This window comes from Phodopus roborovskii, unplaced genomic scaffold (assembly GCF_943737965.1).
Source record: "Phodopus roborovskii unplaced genomic scaffold, PHOROB, whole genome shotgun sequence".
Lineage (NCBI taxonomy): Eukaryota > Metazoa > Chordata > Mammalia > Rodentia > Cricetidae > Phodopus > Phodopus roborovskii.
The window spans coordinates 15,005-32,997 of record NW_026126637.1 but is presented as its reverse complement, the minus strand read 5'-3'; the positions used below and the strand labels follow the sequence as shown (position 1 = coordinate 32,997).

Sequence of the window (17,993 nt, the reverse complement as noted above, 5' to 3'; positions counted from 1 at the left end):
CATAAGTGCCTTTCCCTGATAATGAGATAGATGACTAACTTATCCACCATCATAGAGCCCTCATCTAATAGCTGATGGGAACAGAAGCAGACACCCACAACTAAACACTGAGCCTAACTGGAATCCAGATGCAGAGAGGGAGGACAACACCAAGCAACAGAAACCCACAGAGACAGCTGACCTGAACAAGGAGGAGCCAATGGGCCCCCAGACTGATAGCTGGGAAACCAGTATTGGACCGACTCAGACACCCTGAACATGAGACTTAGTTAGAAGGCCTGGGCAGTCTAAGGGACCTCTGACAGTGGAACCAGGATGTATCCTTTGTGTATGAAAGGACTTTGATAGCATCTTCCCCATGGAGGGATACTCCCTTAGCCTAGAGGCAGGAGGGAGGGCCTAGTCCCTACTCCAAATGACTTGACAGATTTAGATGACCCCTCCTGTAAGGCATGACCCTACACGTGGAGTGGGGGAGGGAATGGGATGGGAGGGTGGGGGGACATGGGAGGGTGAGAGAGAGGGAGGGAGAGGGAACTGGGATCAATATGTAAAATAAGAATAAAAATTTAAATAAAATAAAAAGACTAAGCTCCTCCTCTTGTTTTAATGCTGGGCAAGGCAACCATTATGAGGAATAGGTTCTCTAAAGCTAGCCAAAGCATGAGGGACAGCCCCTGTTCCCACTCCAATAGTGCCACATTTAGATCCCACTATATAGCTGTCACACATATGTGGAGGGCCTAGGTTAGTCTTATGCTGGCTCCCTGGCTGATGATCCAGAATCTGAGCTCATATGAGTCCAGATTAGTTATTTCTGTGGGTTCCTTTGTGATGTGCTTCACACACACACACACACACACACACACACACACACACACACACACATCTCACTCCCCATCCCACCCCCTCCCCTGGCTGGCACAATCTTTCCTCCCTCTCCTCAGCAGGATTCTGAGAGTTCAGCTCAATGTCTCTGCATCTGTTTCTATCAGGTACTGGATGAAGGCTCTCTAATGACAATTGGGGTAGTCACCAATCTATGAGTATATCAGACTATCATTAGGAATCTTCATGTTGACTTTCTTTTCTTTTTCTCTTCCTAATCATGTTTGGTTCTGCCCTAGGTCTTTGGGCTATCCAGCCTCTGCGTCCTGGCAGTCCAGGCAGTTTCATGGGTGGGCTCACTCTTTTGCTATGAGCCTGAGGCTGGACCAGTTATTAGTTTGCCACTCCCATAATCTCTGTGCCTTTATCCCCTGCAGGGATAGACAGGGCAAACTGTGGGTCAAAGTTTGTGTGGTTGGACAGATGTCACAATCCATCCGCTGAAAGTACCCCCAGTCACAGATGGCCAGTTCAGGCTATGCATTCACCATTGCTAGTTGTCTAAGCTGGAGTCATCCTTGTAGATTCCTGGGAGTTTCATTTGTACCATGTTTCTACCGACTATGAAATGCCACTACTTTCCAATCATCTCTTTCAGTACACTCCCCCTCCATTCACCTACCCTCCCTCCAAGCCCCACCTGATCCTTCATGTTCCCATCAGCACTTGTCTCAATCCATCTTTGAGACCTCTTCTATTTCTTTCTCTTGGAGATCCATGTATTTCCCCTTGGGCACTGGTTGTTACCTTGCCTCTGTAGGCATGTGGATTGTGGCAGGGTTATCCTTTACTTTATAGCTAATATCCACTTAAAGTGCCTCCAGAGCTGTGGTTTTAAAAGCATGCATGACTACACCCTTTGTCTTTAGGTATATCTAAGCTGTATGTGATCATGACCATGACCTTCTGGCTCACTATAAGGTTTATTTTGAAGTCAAACAAAAGATGAGAATTATTTAGAGCACACTGTCATCACAGGATATTTGACAACACCGTGTGAATGGCATCTTCCAATTGCTTTTATAAAGAGCTGAATGGCCAATAGCTATGTAGGAGAGAATAGGTGGGACTTCCTGCAAGAAAGAGAAGCTGGACCTGAATCTGAGTGCCTGGTAGAAGCCATTGAGCCACAAAGCAAGTCATGAAGGAAAAGGGCCACAAGATAGAAAGTAAATTAGTAGAAACAGGGTAATTGAAGTTATAAGAATAAATTGGGAACAAGTCTAAGGTGAAGGCCAACCTTTCATAATTAATAAGTCTCTGTGTCATTTTGGGCAGTGGTGGCAGCCCAAAAGAAAATCCAAATACACTTTCATGATTTTATTTTCAAGAACACCAAATACACTTTATTAGCATGAAAAACCAATCAGAACAAGACACAGCAAGCTGAAACAGACATTGGCAGTCAAAAGGGTTAGTGTTGCATACAGCCTTTTTTTTTTTCCCCTTCTAGTAGCCCTGGTGATACACAGAGGGATATAAAATAACCCCTGAAGCAGCTGATGTGGAACCCAGCAGTGCTCACCAGCAGGCACAGAGCACAGAGACAGACAATGAGATTGGACTTGGCTACTGTAGTGCAAATGTCTGAGAACTCAGTCCAACACTGAGAAGCAACACTAGAATCTGACAATTACTCAAGCTGTACTACATCCTATACTAAGTGACAAAAAGGTGGCAAGTGATGTTATTTACAGACATCGCAGTTGTACAGTACCTTTTATATCTACAATTCGGGTTTTCTGTGAAGAGTTAACTGCACTAAAATGCTATAAATTGTACTTAAGTAATTCAGCTATGAGCTGACAGAGAAATACTGCCATCCAAATGATTATAGTTTATCATAATTTGATATCAGCAACTCGCAGAATTACTCTCATCTGATGTGTCTGGGCATCTTCTAGTCTTGTTTCCCTCCAGGTTCACAAGCTCAAGAGCACAGGAAAAGATCCATTCTGATGAAAATGTGGACTGCATGTGTCCACTGAGAAAAAAATCCCATTCGAATCTCCAACTGCACACCTGTCTGAAGCCACAGCCAACATCCCAGAAACAAGACTAGTACTAACCTGTAACTCTGACCTTGGAAGAATTATCTTAGAGACCTTGGTTTAGTAGAGAACAAAAGGACACTGATCATAAACCACATGGTGACTGAACCTGTGGCCAGAAAAATTGCATTTTTTTTTCTCTCCCAAAGGAAGACAATCTTTTGTTTTCTTACTTGTCTTGGACTTTCAATGCTTGATTTATACTTAAGTACAAACATCACTACTTTTGGAAGGTTATAAAAAAATTCTTAGAAAAACTAATTTCAAACATGAGTCACACTGTTCAACTACCCATCCAGTATTAGTAACATGTTTTTCAGTATGAAATAGAATTCATCATAGCAAATGCCCCAGAATTGCCTCACTCAGTCACCAGAGCCATTTAAAACCAACCAGCTCACTAATTTGTGGTGTTTTCACAGCTCTGGACACCTGAACACAATGTGTTGTTTCTAGGCACCTTTGTCTGTGTAATAGAAGATCACACTGGATAAAGGCTAATGACTAAGTTCACATTCTGAGTGAAAAACCCTAGAAGCCAACTCTGCTTCCAATGATTCTACTGAGAGCAGACAAAAGGAACAGAGGTTACTTTGTCTTGACTTGTTCTCACTCTAACCAGCAAACCATAACTTTCTGTTTATAGTGACACTCTTTTTAAAAAGCTCACCAATACCATCATACATAGTGCCCCTGCAGACCACTGCAGGGCAGATATACTGCGGTCTGAAAAGAAAAGTCCTATTCAGTGATATTGTAAGAAATATTTCAAAACACATGCAAGAGCTGGGTCTTTATAATGTTCCCGAAGCCCAGTGACAATGGAGGAGTGAAATTCACAAGGGTTGGGGCATCAAAGCTGAAGTTGTAGTTCCACTGTTCAAACTGGGCATGCAGGGAAGGTCCCAGAAAGAAGTCAGCCTGAGCAGAGTCCCTGAGCAAAACCATGTCCTCATGTTTACTTTGTAGGTAGGCTTCTGCTTGCTATGGGACCATCACGCTGCAGTATCATGGATTCCCTGTGATCTGAAGCAAATCAGGCACAAGGCACAGAATGAAACTGATCTGCTTATGAGCTTTCCAAGTTCCCTGTCTGCTAACATGCAAGGGGAGATCCCAGGATACCTAATGCTGCATCTGTGTCCATGACTGCAGGGACAGGGTGGTTGAGTCCTCTTCTGAGTTGCAATTCGTTTGTGGTACTGAAGAACCATGACCACTTATCTCCATCATCCCAGGGGACTCACTTTGGTCTAATTTGTACAATGGATTGATCTGTGCATTAGCTGCAAATGTGTGTATTTGTTGCATTGGGAGGGGGATCCACCCCTTCTTCAATGCTCAACCATCTTCTCTCTGAGAGCCTATCTTTCTCTATCTTCTGGAGACACCAGTGAGGGATCGAATCTAGCAAAAAATGTTGAATGAGGGCTCACAGGAGCTGTATACTGTTTAATCTATTGTCACTTTAGTACTAATCTGAGGCAGCAGGAAAAGGACATTTCTTCAGCATTAATTCAGAAAGATGAATTTTTCTTTTATTGGAAAAGCAAGGCTTTGATTGCCTGGTGTAAGTTCTCATGGGGAAACCCAAACCCAGTGTCCTGGAGCCTCTGTCTCAGTAAGGTGCTCCTAACCACAGGACTCCACAGTGCCTGTATCCTCTGAAAGCTGCTTTGCATTCTACCAAAATTTTTCTCAGTATTCAATAAACTCTGAGTCTTTTGTGGAAAAGGACTACTTCTCCTCCCCTCTCCATGGGGTGTAGTGAGAGTAGGAGTCTCTTTGAGCAAGCTTTGTTCCCTGGTGGCACTTGACTCATTGTCCTTTCTCAACGCTTATTTCAACAATCTGCAGGATCTCCACAGCATAGTTTTGGCTTCATCTTGAAAAGATCTTTGAAGGGTTTATTCCCAGATGTAAGGCAACAATTCCTCATAAAGGACTGCTCTGCTGCTGGGGAGTGGAGTCTCCCAGACTGATGCTTTTCTCAAAGAGACACCTGCTAGAGTTCATGTCCACATTTTAGGGGTGGCTTCCTCCTTCATGGCTAAACAGAGACTGGCACCTGGGTTTCAAGTTGTTCCACATTTCCTCCACTTTATCAATTGATTTAAAAAGTGAAAGCCTACTGCGTGCAAGATCCCACTGTGCATGGTATGGTGCACAGAGGCTCAATGCAGTGCTTGTCTTCCTCTTCCTGGTCCATCCTGGTCAAGTGCCCTGCCACCTGCACCAAGGTGCAGAGGTGGCTGCCCAAGGAGTACTGTGCCAGGTGTTGGGACCTGGGCAAGGAGTAGATGCTGTCTGAGTGCTGGATGACCATGAAGGACACTCAGTGGCCAGAACACTCATGGTGGCCTAATCCAGGGCACCTACAGCTAGGCAGGATCACCAGGGCAGCACTACCAGGGCAGCACAGCCAGCGACTGAGCAATTCCTACAGTTTTTGAGTTCCATCCTAGGCTACTGCCAAGCTAGGGCAGCCTTGCTTCCTCAGGAATGAATCTGGCAACTCCAGCTTGACCAGAAATCCCCTGCTAACACAAACCCACCCATTCCAGGACGCCCCCCCTCCCAACCCCATCAGAATGAAAAATACAGGACAGGCAGGACCACCCATTAATATTTTGTTGTTAATGTTTACAATTTAGAACTAGGTAAAGGATTTGTCAAATTGAATGCATTCCAGGGATGGAACTTTCAATGAATAGCAAGAAAGGAATTGTAAAGATATGCTTGGTCAGAAGATGAATTTTGTGATGCACAGCAAAATTACAGATAAAACTCAAGGCCTTTTAACATTTTTATGTTATTACATTTGTCCTCATTATGATTGTTTTTATAAGAGACAGGGTTCATGTAATCATAGCTGTCATGGAATTTACTATGTAGTTCAGGATGGTCTCACACTTAGAGATCCTACTACTCTGTCTCCTGAGTGTGGGACTAAAGGCTTGCACCATCATGCCTGGTACCTATTTAATTTTGGATGTTAAACAAGATAAATGTTTTTATGACAGCTTTTCCCAGGGGCTGGAGATATATCACTTAGTGTTTAAGTTCATTGGCTGCTCTTTCAGAGGATAGGGGTTCAATTCCCAACACATACCCAGCAGCTCACAATTATCTGTAACTGCAGCTTCAGGGCATCTGATGACCCTTTTTGGCCGCACCTATATGTAGTGCCAGCAAAACAAGCAGGCAAAGCACAATGACAGTAAAAGAAATAAGATTTTACCACAGTAACATGGGGGGAATTTTATTTTGGCATATACTATGTGATATTTTCTAAGATTTAAACCTCATTAAAGATTTCTACAAGTTTCTTACGTTTATCTTTCTATTATAGATACTGTTGTGATTTATAAGCAGAGAATACAAGAAAACACTATGTCACAAAATTTACAATGGTGTCTTTCTCTAGTATGAATTTCCTAATGTTTCCTAAGACATGTGAGATGGAATAGGATACATCAGTCTTTGCATTTGGAAATTTTCTTTCCAATATGAATTTTCTGATGGGTTCTATGATGTTTGGACCTAGTAAAAGATTTGTCATATTCCTTACAACTATAAGGTGTCATGAAAAACATATTTACAGAATGACATCTCCCATCAATAAGGTCTCTCTCCAGTATGAAGTCTTTGGTATGTTCTAAGACGTGTGCCCCGGGTAAAGGACTTGTCACAATGTGAATGTTTGTAAGGTTTCTCCCTAGTATAAACTCTCTGGTGTTTTCTAAGATTTGTGCCACTGGTAAAAAAAATGTCTGATTCCTTAGGACTGCAAGGTCTCTTTCTAGTATGAACTCTCTGATGTACTATAAGAAGTGACAGCTTGGTAAAGGACTTGTCACATTTCCTACATTTGTAAGGTTGTTCCTCAATGTGAACACTTTGATGGTTTCTAAATTGTGAGTTCCAGGTAAAGGATTTGTCACATTTAATACATTTGTAAGGTTTCTCCCCAGTATGAACCCTCTGATGTGTTCTAAGATGTGTTTCCCGAGTAAAGGACTTATTACATTCCATGCATTTGTAAGGTCTCTCTCCAGTATGAACTCTCTCATGTCTTGTAAGATCTGAGCAACAGGTAAAGGATTTGTTACATATCTTACAACTGTAAAGTCTCTTTCTAGTATGAACTCTCTGATGTGTTCTAACTTTTGAGTTCCAGATCAAGGACTTGTCACTTTCTATAGATTTGTAAGATTTCCCCCCAGGGTGAATTTGCTGATGTCTTCGAAGTTGTGAATTCCAGGTAAAGGACTTGTCACATTCCATACATTTGTAAGGTTTCTCTCCAGTATGAAGCCTCTGATGTGTTCTAAGATGTGTCCCGGGTAAAGGACTTATCACATTCCATGCATTTGTAAGGTCTCTCTCCGGTATGAATTCTCTCATGTCTTTTAAGATCTGAGCAACTGGTAAAGGATTTGTCACAATCCTGACAACTGTAAGGTCTCTCGCTAGTATTAACTCTCTGATGTGTTCTAAGTTGTGAGTCTTGGGTAAAGGACTTGTCACGTTCCACAGATTTGTGAGAGTTCTCCTCAGTATGAACACTCCGATGTCTTTTAAGTTGTGAGTTCCAGGTAAAGCACCTGTCACATTCCATACATTTGTAAGGTTTCTCCCCAGTATGAACCCTCTGATGTGTTCTAAGATGTGTGTCCCGGGTAAAGGACTTATCACATTCCATGCATTTGTAAGGTCTCTCTCCGGTATGAATTCTCTCATGTCTTCTAAGATCTGAGCAACTGGTAAAGGATTTGTCACATTCCTGACAACTGTAATATATCTCTCCAGTATGAACTCTCTGATGGTTTCTAAGTTGTGAGTCATGTGTAAAGGACTTGTCACATTCCATACATTTGTAAGCATTTTCATCAGTGTGAGCACTCTGATGGTTTCTAAGTTGTGAGTACCAGGTAAAGGATTTGTCACAGTGCAAACATTTGTAAGGTTTCTCTCCAGTATGAACCCTCTGATGTGTTCTAAGATGTATTTCCTGGGTAAAGGACTTGCCACATTCTAAGCATCTGTAAGGTCTCTGTCCAGTATAAATTCTCTCATGTCTTCTAAGATCTGAGCAACAGGTAAAGGATTTGCCACATTCCTGAGAACTGCAAGGCTTCTTTCTAGTATGAACTTTCTGATGTGCTTTAAGTTGTAAGCTCTGGGTAAAAGACTTGTTACATTCCATACATTTGTAATGTTTCTCCCCAGTATGAACACTTTGATGTACTGTAGGACTTGAACACTGGTTAAAGGATTTTTCACAAGCATTGAGTTCGGAGGGTTCAGTTCCAGTATGAATTCTCTCATGTTCAATGAGGCATGAGGCAGTCCTGAAACATTTCCCGCATATCCCACACTCGTATGGTTTCTCTCCGATACTGATTGGTTGTTGCAAAAGCCTGTATGCAGAGCTGAAAGAGTCATCATGTTCTCCCTGCCTGTGATCTTTCTTTGCAGTGTTGACTCTCTGATCTTCAGTAATGTTGGAACACAAATTTAAAGATTCCTCACGGTCTTTAGATTGGCAAGGTTCTTCTCCAGTGTGCATGCTTTCATGTCTACCTGGGTTTGATGAGTCAACAGAGGCAACCCTGTGGTTACTGCATGTGTAGTTGTCCGTAGTTTCACTTGTTCTATAAAGTGCACACGTGGAGGGGGGCCATGAAGCACTTTGCTAAGCACATTACAACGACAACACTCCTTTTCAGCCTTCCCATGGTGATGGACAGAATCACATTTGCAATACTTCTCTGAAAAGGAGTATAGTTCAGATTAAGAGGGCTTGTTCCAATAATAAACATATGATAAATGACTGTCTCCATAAGTTGTCATTTAACGTAAGTGAACCTGGAACTCCAGATTAGAGCTCACAGTAATGAATATCTTTCAATCATTGTAATTGTATGGATTCTCACAAACACAGCATGACAGCCTTCAAAAAGGTCAGTGAGTTATAACAGGTATCTTTCTCAAAAACCTCTAACTGGAAGGAGATGGAAAAAATAATTGATTGCCATGAATTAGCTTTGAGAGAGAACTTTTTTTTGGGAAGCCTCCATCTTAAACCCTACCCACCTGCTGTCTAGCCTCTAGCCTGGACCCTAAGAGAGCACCGAGGCTGGAATTTGAATGCTCTCCTTATTTTGGCACCTGAAATACAGGGAATCAGGAAGGTAAATTCAGACCAGTCCTTGAGGGACTGTCTCCCCAGGAAGACTGGCACTGGAGGTCTCAGTAATTGTAGGCTACAGCACTATCTCACCAGGAAGGTTGCTACAAAACTGGAAGTCCCAGAACTTTTGGTGGTGAGTAAAAGAAAAATTTCCCTTAATCCGCCCCACCAAGGCACCTCAAAATGTTTCTTCTGGAAGTGTCCCAGAGACACTTCCTAATTAGCTGCTTCTCAAAGAGCCCTCACCAATGAAACACTATTGGTTCCAAGGACTTAAATGTTTTGTTAAGGATAACTAACTTCCTCCCCCTCCACCCTCTCTAAGTGCTCTCTTTATACAGTCTTCCTTCTTACTAGGGGTCAAACAAAATCTACACTGCAACAGTCTATTATTAAGAATAATGGCTCTCTCTTCAAGGGACAGAGCTGCTACTTCACTCATGGTCTAACAAAGAAACAACAATACTTGGCGATCCTAATTGGTGTTACCTGTTATGGCCACCTAATCATTCAACAAGATTGCCTGAAAACGTAAACAAGGGTCAAATGTTTGCCCTGCATTACTATTTCAGATCCCTGCCTGCTCTGAATGGGAGCTAAAGGATTAAATTCTGCCTTTAAATCTCTGACCTGTCTGGAAGTTCAGATCCTTGGAGCCTCTTGCTGTTATTCATTTAAAAAACTGAGCAAGTTTCACTAACAAGGTGTTAGCATAAGGCTGTGCTGCTTCAAGAGACTATTTCAGCTGCTTGACTCTTACAACTTTTCCTCCTATTGTTACACTGCATATCTGCCTTCCTCTCTAAATGGATGAAGCTATCTGGCTACTGGTTTCTTTACAAAATATGAGGCCACATATAGGAACTTCCAGTTACCCCACCAGAATCCAGTTCATGGAGACAGGATGCTCTCTCCAGTCTCCAGGGTATGCAAAATTCTACAGGGTTTCTAGGTTCACTTGCAGACAACTACTGGGCTCAAATTCCATAAAAGCCCACTCTCTTTACATCTCTGTTCTCTAAGTTTAATTATTTGCACTCTTCTGAGCCCTTCTGTTCTGGGTGGCCAGCACCTAAAACATCCCAGGGCTGCTACTTGCTTTTTGTCTAAGTCTGAACTCTACAGATTCCACTTAACTCTAAAATTTTAATCTCTTATCCTAACACTATGAACCTATTTCTTAAGCTGTCTGTTTGCCTTCTTATTAAATATCTGAGTTTACCTGTCCTCTCTATCATCCTGTTATATCCGTAACAATTTAAAATACACTTCTCCTTTATCCATAAAGCAGCTGCTTTGGTCTTTTTAATCGCCTCATTGTTTATGATACATTATAAAAGATTCATAATTACCAATGTCCTTATATTTTATATTTCTGATTAAGAGTATCCTCACTTCTGGTTAAGTCTCCTTATGTATATTGTATTTTTGTTTAAGAACTTTTGTTTCCACATTAAGATAACATCATTATTTTTTAGGCTAAATTTAACAGAGATAAAACATAAAGTTTCAGGTTTATATAAGGTAACTAATGCAAAATTGTTAACAATACCTTCACTTAAATCATAAACTATTAAAGATAACTATGAAATATAGCCTAATGATTAATTATCTGAATAACATTTGGAAAATTTCTATAAAATGTAATATGTGTGATATAAATGTATAATTTATATAAAGATAAACTGTTAAAAATAAATTTACTTTAACTATAAAATATATAACTTATTAATTAAAATTTTACTTAATCTATATGCTACTAACAATTTAAAAATATAGATTACTGACTAATCACATAGTATTCAGATATATTCAATTAATATTTGAATATATTCTCTTATATATGTACTAAAAACTATATTTATAAAGATGTTGTTGTAGATATAAATAATTCTCTACTTAAGCCCCTTGCCATTTAAGATGTTTAAACTTCTCATGATAAACAGAACTATGCTTTGTTCTAGTTTCTGCCAGGCTTCTATTTTAGTTATATATACTTTGGAGTCAATTGCCTTCCTTTATCTGTTAAAAGGACAGGGTCAATTCTCCGAGTAAGTCCTGTCCAAAGACAATCTCAAAATCTAAATTTAATATCTGTAATCACTGCCCCCTATGAAGGTATGGCTAGATATACTGTTTAGCCAAAAAGCAAAGTATTTTATATTCCCTTTGAACATTTGAACATTTTTTTAAATGTAAAACTTAAAATTCTTCTGATTTTAATGAAGATATCTCTTTAATTTATATACATAGAGCCTTCTAAACAGGAAAGGAAATATTACTGCTTTTAACCAAAATTATTTCTAGGTTTTCAAACTTCTATTATGACTCGAAAAAAAAAAAAAATGAGTCTCCCTGCCTCTTTTATAACATGGATTTCAATACAGATTACAAATAGTAATAAGCTGATATATATATATATATATGAGAGCATTGAGGCTGGAACCAAAATGAAAGGTGGATGAAAACTTTGAAATGTAAAATGGTCTTTCCTACTACTAAACTTGGCCTGACTCTTGTTTTTTTGTTTTTGTTTTTGTTTTTTTTTTTTTTTCAGCACAGCGTAACAGATTTTACATCCTATGCTATCAAAACAAACAAAAGACAGGTTATGGATTCTACAAGCAAAATGTTCTCACCCACAAAGACCAGGTTGCTGTAATTCTCCAACATCACATCAATGTACAAAGCCCTCTGAGCAGAGTCCAGGCATTCCCACTCCTCCCATGTGAAGTTCACAGCCACATCCCTGAATGTCAACAGAAGCTGAAATAAAAAATATGGTTTGACCAAGTGCTACCTGTAAGTGCTTTCCTAGGTATAAGGAGATGGAATGTATATGAGGTAAGACAAATAAAGGCACATTCTATCATGAATGCATTTTACATTTTCTGTGAAAACAGGATAAAACAATAGTCTTAAAAGCAATATACATAAAACAAGAAATACATTTAAGGTCTGGACAAATTATCTATCTGTTATGGATGCTGTGTTTATGACCCATAGGATCACAGTATACACGTCTCAGAAGGAAAATTCATGATAAGGAAATGTGCTTTAAATGCTGTAGCTGTCTGTGGATCATGCTAAAACACTGACACATATCAATCCCATGTGTACTTGGGCCTTAAATGACTATATTGTAATAGGCTTAGTTTTGATGCTTAAACTCTAGATACAATGACGCCATTGCACAGCAAAGGGGTAGGTAGGTATGGAAAACAGAATTTATGACTGATTTTATAGACAAGCATTTTGGGTTTTTTCCACACATGCAAGGATTATAACAGTACTACATGCTATAGATTTTTAACACTGCCATATAAATAAGTAGCCTATGGAATTAATTTTATGAGAATATTTGGGCCACTACAAACAGAAAAATTGGCATCAGCCATATTGATATAATTCAAAATTTTCCCAAGAATATGCATAAGCCATACAGAGACAAATACCAATTTCAGAAGTTTGAAGAATATTTCACTTCATTCCCAAAGAGTATAAATATTGAGGGAACTCCAAATAACACATCAAAAACTCTGAATAACGGTCATAGCAAGGATTTACTGAAGCATGAATAATAGCAACCCAGAGACTGATATTGGGGTTCAAGCTGAAGATCAGAGAAGCAAAGTAGCCAGCCACTAGCACTTAACTCTACTTTAGACAGAAATGGTGTTCCTGTCTCTATGAATCCTCAGAGTGCAATGCAGACTGCCTCCAAGCCTCAGAATCCTAAACTGCCCTTTGAGACTGCACTGAGCTTTTTATATACTCTCTAGTGCTGGGATTAAAAGCATGGGATCCCAAGTGCTGAGATCTCCTTTTAGACAGACTCATTCTTGTGTAGCCCTGGATGGCCTTGAACTCACAGAGATCCATCTGCCTTTGTCTCCTGAATCCTGGGATTAAGAATGTTTGCCACCACTGCCCCGTTTCTATAGCTAACTAGTATGGCTAGCTTTGCATTCTGATTTATTAGAACATAGATAATAATTTAGCAAAATTTAATTAAATACCGAGAAAATAAAAGTGCAAATGGGATAAATAGACATTTTCAAAGGCAGAAACTCAAATGGCCAATAAACATTGAAAAAGCTCTCAGGATCCCAAAAAAGGCCACCATGGTAACACAAAGTAAAACTACTTGGTATAGTGATATATTATTTATGATTCATTAAAGTTTGACTGAGGATTCAGAAAACCAAAGTCAGCCTCAAGCTATAGAGATCAGGCAGTGTTGGTATACACCGTTAATCCTAGGACTCAGGATTAAGAGGTAGACAGAAGTCTGTGAGTGCAAGGCCACCCAGATTTACACAAGATTGAATCAGTCTAAAAGAGCATTAAAGCTCATACCTTTAATCTCAGCATTAGAGGGGGTATAAAAGACAGGAGAAAGTAGTCAGTAGGAGGTATTCATTCTCCAGTCATGCTGGGGAGAGGTTTCAGTTTGAGGCTTGGTGAGAGACAGGATCAGCTCAGTCAGCCTGAGGTGGCCCAGTGCTTTTCTTTTCTGATCTCCAGCTTGAAGTCTGAACCCAAGTATCAGTCTTTTATTAATTTATATTACAAGTTGGAAATACTACCTCATCACAGACAGAATGACTGTGATAAATTAACCTGGCAATAAGTGTTCGATGGCATGTGGAGAGAAAGGAAGCCTTACTCACTGTTGATGGAGGGGAGGGTGCAAATTAATAAAGCCATTATGGGAATCAGTTTGGAGATTATTGAAAAAAAAATACAAGAGAGAACTAACATATGATTCAGCTTTTACTCCTGGCCAAAACAAAACACCCCACTACACAGATATTTATACCTCATATTTACTGCTGTTCTATCAGCAAAGGAAAAGCACTGGAGTCAAACTAATTATCAACAGATGAATGTGTAGTGAAAACTGTATAAAATGGAGTAAGTTCAGCTAAAGAGAATAATAGAAAATAAAAATTTGCAGGAAAATGGATGGACCTAAAATGGGTAATTTAGAAAACACTATATTTTCACTCATATGCAGAATTTACGTGTGTGTGTGTGTGTGTGTGTGTGTGTGTGTGTGTGTGTGTGTAATAATAGTATATGTGGGCATAGTATAACACGGAGAGGAGAACAGGAAAGGTTAAATTATAAGGGACTGAATGCAGGTAATGAACACCAGTTATGGGAAAGGACATAAAGCTAAGTGCTTTTCTAGTTCTAATTCTGGCAGCTTTTGGGTTTGGGTGGTGAATAAGTCAATCAAAATATGTTCAATTGTGAAATAGAAAAACCCATATGAGGCTCCAGAGCTCCTGTTAGCTATGAGGACTCTTAACTGTATAAAAGTACATTGAGTTGTACAGTCTTTGGGTCTGTTTAATTGCAGTAAGGGATTTTATTGTTTGTCTGCTTGCAGAATTCTTCATAAAATTTTAAAAAATTATCAGAAGCAGAAAATTAAAGATTTTTAATCTATCAAAGTATAACATATTTAGATATCAAGTGTAAAGAACCACTGACCTGCGACATGTTTACTGGAGTATCAGCCATTTCTTACTGTTTGACTTCTTTGAGTTTCTTTTTCAGGAACAATTAATAGATGCCTTGCTTCCCTTCAAATAAAGGGGTCAAAAAAAAAAAAAAAAAAAAAAAAAAGGATTAAACTTAATAGTGAAAGTTGATAGAGAAGAATGCCAAACCATACAAAAGACCCAAGCAACAGAATTCTACCAGGTGTAAAGTCAACGATACCAAACACAGGAAAGCATGGAAAGCATTTGAAGCTTGAAGACAAAAATCATCATCAAGCATTTTGTTACACAAGAAAACTGCTCTCTTAAAATTGGTGGAGATATAAGTGCATTTCAAGATAGTCACCAATGAACACAATTGATTTCTCTAAAGCAGCACTGGAGACAATAAATTAGAGGCAAAACACACACAGGAGAGTCAGAGAAATCATCCAGGAGGGACATGGGAAGTAATAAATTTCATGGGAAGAATAGATGAATACAGGAGAACTGGGAAGTATTCATCTATGAGCAAGAGAAAAGCCACTTATTTCTCAAAAGAAGAAGAATGTTAGACAATAATCCAACCATCAACAACATTAAAATGAAACCATAGGAAATAAAACTAGCCACACTGAACATCAAAACCAAGAATCCTCAATTAAATAAAATCTCATGTGAAATGAATTCAGCACATAACCCAGATGTTCCATTCCTTGGCATAGACACAAAGAACTTGACATTCTACCCCACAGATACTTGCTCACCCATGTTCATTTCTGGTGATTTTTTTGTTGTTGTTGTTGTTTTTGTTTTTGAGACAGGGTTTCTTCTGTATAGCTCTACCTGTCCTAGAACTAGCTCTATAGACCAGGATGGCCTTGAACTCATAAAGATCCACTAGCCTCTGCCTTCTAACTGCTGGGATTAAAGGAGTGTGACTAGTCATGATATTTTGTTTATGATGCAACAAATAAAGCTTGCTTGAGGATCACAGCATAGGCCTAGCCACACTAGCTAGGCATAGAGGCCAGGCAATGGTGGCACACATCTTTAATCCCAGCCTTTTGGGAGACAGAGGTAGATGATTTCTGTTATTTCAAGGCCATCCTTGGCTACATGAAATTGATCCAATTTGAAAGAGAAACAGAGCTCACAAAAAAATGATCCTAGCAACATAACAAACCTCAACAGATACAAAAAAAAAATTGAAATAGTTCCCTGTATCTTATCAGACCACCATGCTTTAAAGTTGGAATTCAACAACACAAATCGCAGAAACCCTACAAACTCATGGAAACTGAACAATGTGCAATTGCACCATACCTGGGTCAAAGAAGAAATAAAGAAAGAAATTAAGGACTCCCTAAAATTCAAGGAGAATGAGGACACAACATACCTGAACTTATGGGACATCTTGAAAGCAATGCTACGAGGGAAGTTCATTGTACTCAGTGCCCATATGAAGAAAACGGAGGATAGTCACATTAGAGAATTAACAGCACAACTGAAAGCCTTAGAACAAAAAGCAGCAAACTCACCCCAGAGGAGTAGATGCCAGGAAATAATCAATTTAAGGGCTGAGATCAATAAAGTAGAAACCAGGAAAACAATACAAAAAAATAAAAAAATAAAAAAAAAATCAATGCAACAAAGAGTTGGTTTTTTGAGAAAATCAAAAAGATAGACAAATCTTCATCCAACTAACAAAAAAGCAGAAAGAGAACATGCAAATTAACAAAATCAGAAATGAAAAGGGGGACATAACAATGGACACTGAGGGAAATCGAGACAATTTTCAGGTCATACTATGAAAACCTGTACTCCACAAAATTTGAAAATTCAAGCAATTGAACAAATTTCTGGATAACTATCACTTACCAAAATTAAATCAAGAACAGACAAACAACTTAAACAGACCTATAACCCCTAACAAAATAGAAGCAGTCATCAAAAACCTTCCAACTAAAAAAAGCCCAGGTCCAGATGGCTTCAGTGCAGAATTCTACCAGAAATTCAAGGAAGAGCTAATACCAATACTCCTCAAATTGTTCCACACAATAGAAACAGAAGGTTCATTACCAAACTCTTTTTATGAGGCCACAATCACCTTTGTACCCAAGCCACACAAAGACACAACTAAGAAAGAAAACTACAGACCAATATCCCTCATGAACATTGATGCAAAAATACTCAAATATTGGCAAACCAAATCCAGGAATACATCAGAGAAATCATCCACCATGACCAAGTAGGATTCATCCCTGGGTTGCAGGCTGGTTTAACATGTGAAAATCTATCAACGTGATCCACCATATAAAAAACTGGAAAAAACCCCACATGATGCTGAAAAGCCTTCGACAAAATTCAACACCCTTTCATGATAAAGGTCTTGGAGAGGTCAGGGATAACAGGAACATACCTAAACATAGTAAAAGCAGTATACAGTAAACCAACAGGCAACATCAAACTGAATGGAGAGAAGCTTAAGGCGATTTCCTCTAAAATCAGAACAAGACAAGGCTGCCCTCTCTCTCCATATCTCTTCAATATCGCACTTGAAGTTCTAGCTAAAGCAATAAGACAACAAAAGGAGATCAAGGGGATCCAAATTGGAAAGGAAGAAGTCAAACTGTCTCTATTTGCAGATGATATGATAGTTTACATAAGCGACCTAAAAAACTCTACCAGGGAACTCCTACAGCTGATAAACACCTTCAGCAAACTAGCAGGAAACAAGATAAATTCAAAAAAATGAGTAGCCCTACTTTTTTCAGACGACAAAGGGGCTGAGAAAGAAATCAGAGAAACACCACCCTTTACAATAGCCAAAAACAACATAAAGTATCTTGGGGTAACGCTTACCAAACAAGTGAAAGACCTATATAAGAACTTTGTGGCTCTAAAGAAAGAAATTAAAGAAGATACCAGAAAATGGAAAGATCTCCCATGCTCTTGGATAGGTAGGATAAACATAGTAAAAATGGCAATCTTGCCAAAAGCAATCTACAGATTCAATGCAATCCCCATTAAAATCCCAGCACAATTCTTCACTGACATTGAAAGGATAATAATCAACTTTATATGGAAAAACAAAAGACCCAAGATAGCCAAAACAACCCTGTAAAATAAAGGAACTTCAAGAGGCATCACCATCCCCGATTTTAAGCTCTACCACAGAGCTATAGTTCTGAAAACAGCCTGATTTTGGCTCAAAAATAGACAAGTAGCCAATGGAATCAAATTGAAAATCCTGATATTAACCCACACACCTATGAACACCTGATTTTTGACAAAACAGCTAAAAGTATACAATGGGGGGGAAGAAAGCATCTTCAACAAATGGTGCTGGCACAATTGGATGAG

General features: G+C 39.2%; 1 protein-coding gene and 1 pseudogene across 1 annotated transcript; both read right to left on the bottom strand.

Moving 5' to 3' along the window:
* Positions 1–2,206: 2,206 nt before the first annotated feature.
* LOC127239087 (suppressor of cytokine signaling 5-like) lies at positions 2,207–5,294 on the bottom strand (annotated as a pseudogene).
* A 1,067-nt stretch (positions 5,295–6,361) lies between these two features.
* Positions 6,362–14,646, bottom strand: LOC127239086 (zinc finger protein 54-like). The gene is given in 5 exon segments (XM_051207879.1): positions 6,362–7,237; positions 7,572–8,619; positions 8,622–8,713; positions 11,775–11,901; positions 14,638–14,646. Coding segments are annotated over 5 exon segments (1,956 nt in total). The 3' UTR covers positions 6,362–6,557.
* Positions 14,647–17,993: the final 3,347 nt, after the last annotated feature.